Raw genomic sequence first — 2,321 nt, forward strand, 5'->3', positions numbered from 1 at the left:
GAGATGGCCTTTCATGTTACAATAGTCATATTTAATAAGCTTGTAGCAACCTTCTCAAGTGTGTCCTTTTATGTGACAGAAATCACATTCGACATTATAATTTCTTCGCTGCTTTTGAGTGTTATTCCTTGAAGTGAACAAGGTTGTTGGTTCCATAGACTCAATAGGAACAGTATGACTACCAACAACGATTCTCTAGCTTTCATCTTGCAAAATCATGGCATAAGCCTGATTCACAGAAGGTGCCTTATTCTTCATTAATATTTGGCTTCGAGCTTGACTATAACCATCATTCAAGCCCATCAAAAACTGCTAAAGACGTTGATACTGCAGATGTGCAAGATGTTTTTTTGATTTTTCACAGTCACAAGGAGGAGCTGGAATAATTAGGTCATATTCATCCCATAAATCTTTCAACTTTGAATAATACACCGATACTGATGATGTTCCCTGAGTTAGAGTAAAAATTTCTTTATGAAGATAATACATTCGTGAGGAATTCACTTTATTAAACCTTTTGCGGAGATCTTCCCAGATTGTTCGAGCACTTGAGTGAAACATAACGCCACTTAGTAAATCACGACTTACATTGTGCATCAGCCACGATTTGACAATCGCATTGCAACGATCCCACAAATGGTTGAACCTAGTTCCAAAGGTGTCTCTGGCGATCGAACCATCCACAAAACCCAATTTGTTTCGTGTTAGCAAGGAAACTTCCATAGCTTGGCTCCAAATTGTGTAGTTTTCCATTTCGATCAACTGAAATCCCAACGATAACGAGTTCGGTCCATCAGAAGGATGCAAGTATAAAGGATGATTGTGATTAATCACAATCGATTCCTGCATGGTCGAGTGTTCTTCAACATCTCGTTCTTCGAATGTATCTCCTGCCATTGAAAAATTAGGGCACAAATTTGCAAACGGATTTTCGGTGAATCTCTCGATTTTCAGCTGAATTGATAATGAAAACCCCTAGATTCACACGATTATTGCTCTGATACCATATTAATTCTCACAGATCTGGAGAATTTGAAGAAGAAGAAGAAAGACGCAATAAAGAAGCGTAGAGAGAGAAAATTACAGAAAAGTATTTCTGTTATTACTGTGCTAACCAACCAATGTCCAAAATTACTGTACATTCTATACTAAGCAACTACTAATAGACCAACTATACTAGTTAATTAACTTAACTAAAGTTAACACCTAATCACAACTAAGTGACAGCTGTACAATTGCTAAGAATCTCCTTTACAAATTTATTATATAATTACTTTTTATACTGTCAATGTATAAAACTTAAGATCTATTAAAATTATGAGTGAGCTTTTCCCATTAAGAATTTATTTTTAAAGTCTTATTCACATTTAAGTTTTGAATATAGAAATACAAGTCACGACTCTTTCAGTTCATGATTTGAAGCTAAAATCATTGGTCGCGACTCGCGAGTCGCAATGTCAAATTTAACTTTTTTGTTTGCATATTTGTCGAAATATATGTATACATAATTCTTCACAAACTACAATATAGCACAGTTCGTAATTTATCTTGAAGTTTTATTACTATTACCAAATTAACATAAGATTTCTTCCTTTTCGAATTTGAATTTGTGTGAGACTGAGAATAAAGTATGAAAATATTTATCACACTAAATTAAGAAATGCATAGCATGTGTATTACAAAAAATATACTCCTATCTTTTAATTATAATTTGCATTTTTACCCAAAATTTATCACTCAATTATGATAAATCAACATGGTTTAATAATTTTTTGGAACACTAAAAAAGAATAAAAAAATTTAAAAAATTTCATCAGTTACATGGCTTGATGTAGCGCCTTTGAGGTTTTTTAGCTCTCAGATTCCTAGCTTGTATTCCTTCATTCCCGCTATTTGTTCTTAGTGGTAGTGATTACCTAATCTATCTGGCTTATAGTGGCTGTATGGAACGATATGAGAGTAAGTTCATGTCCTCGGGTGGGGCTGGGGTCGTGGGTGGGAATGGGGATAAGAGAGCCTCTAGGCTAAGAGTTGGGTCCTGGAACATTGGGACATTACGGGGAAGTCTATAGAGTTAGGTAAGATTCTTCAGAAGAGGAAGATCAGCATAGCATGTGTCTAGGAGACTAGATAGAAGGGTACTAGGACACTGTATAAAGGCAGGTTTAAACTCTGGTACTCAGGAAGCGCTGGGGTAAGAATGTGGTAGGTATTTTAGTTGACAGGGACCTCAAGGAGCTTGTGGTCGAGGTTAGCAGGGTAAACGATAGGTTGATGAGTATTAAGCTTGTAGTTAGAGGGTTTACTATTAACGTGATTAG

At 35.5% G+C, this 2,321-nt stretch overlaps 1 protein-coding gene across 1 annotated transcript; it reads right to left on the reverse strand.

Annotated features, from left to right (window-relative positions):
• Positions 1-312: 312 nt before the first annotated feature.
• LOC142180745 (uncharacterized) lies at positions 313-897 on the reverse strand. The gene has a single exon (XM_075252811.1). It carries the CDS (start codon positions 895-897, stop codon positions 313-315), a length of 585 nt encoding a protein of 194 aa, XP_075108912.1.
• Between the last annotated feature and the right edge of the window lie 1,424 nt (positions 898-2,321).

The sequence above is a fragment of the Nicotiana tabacum genome, chromosome 5, assembly GCF_000715075.1.
Source record: "Nicotiana tabacum cultivar K326 chromosome 5, ASM71507v2, whole genome shotgun sequence".
NCBI lineage: Eukaryota > Viridiplantae > Streptophyta > Magnoliopsida > Solanales > Solanaceae > Nicotiana > Nicotiana tabacum.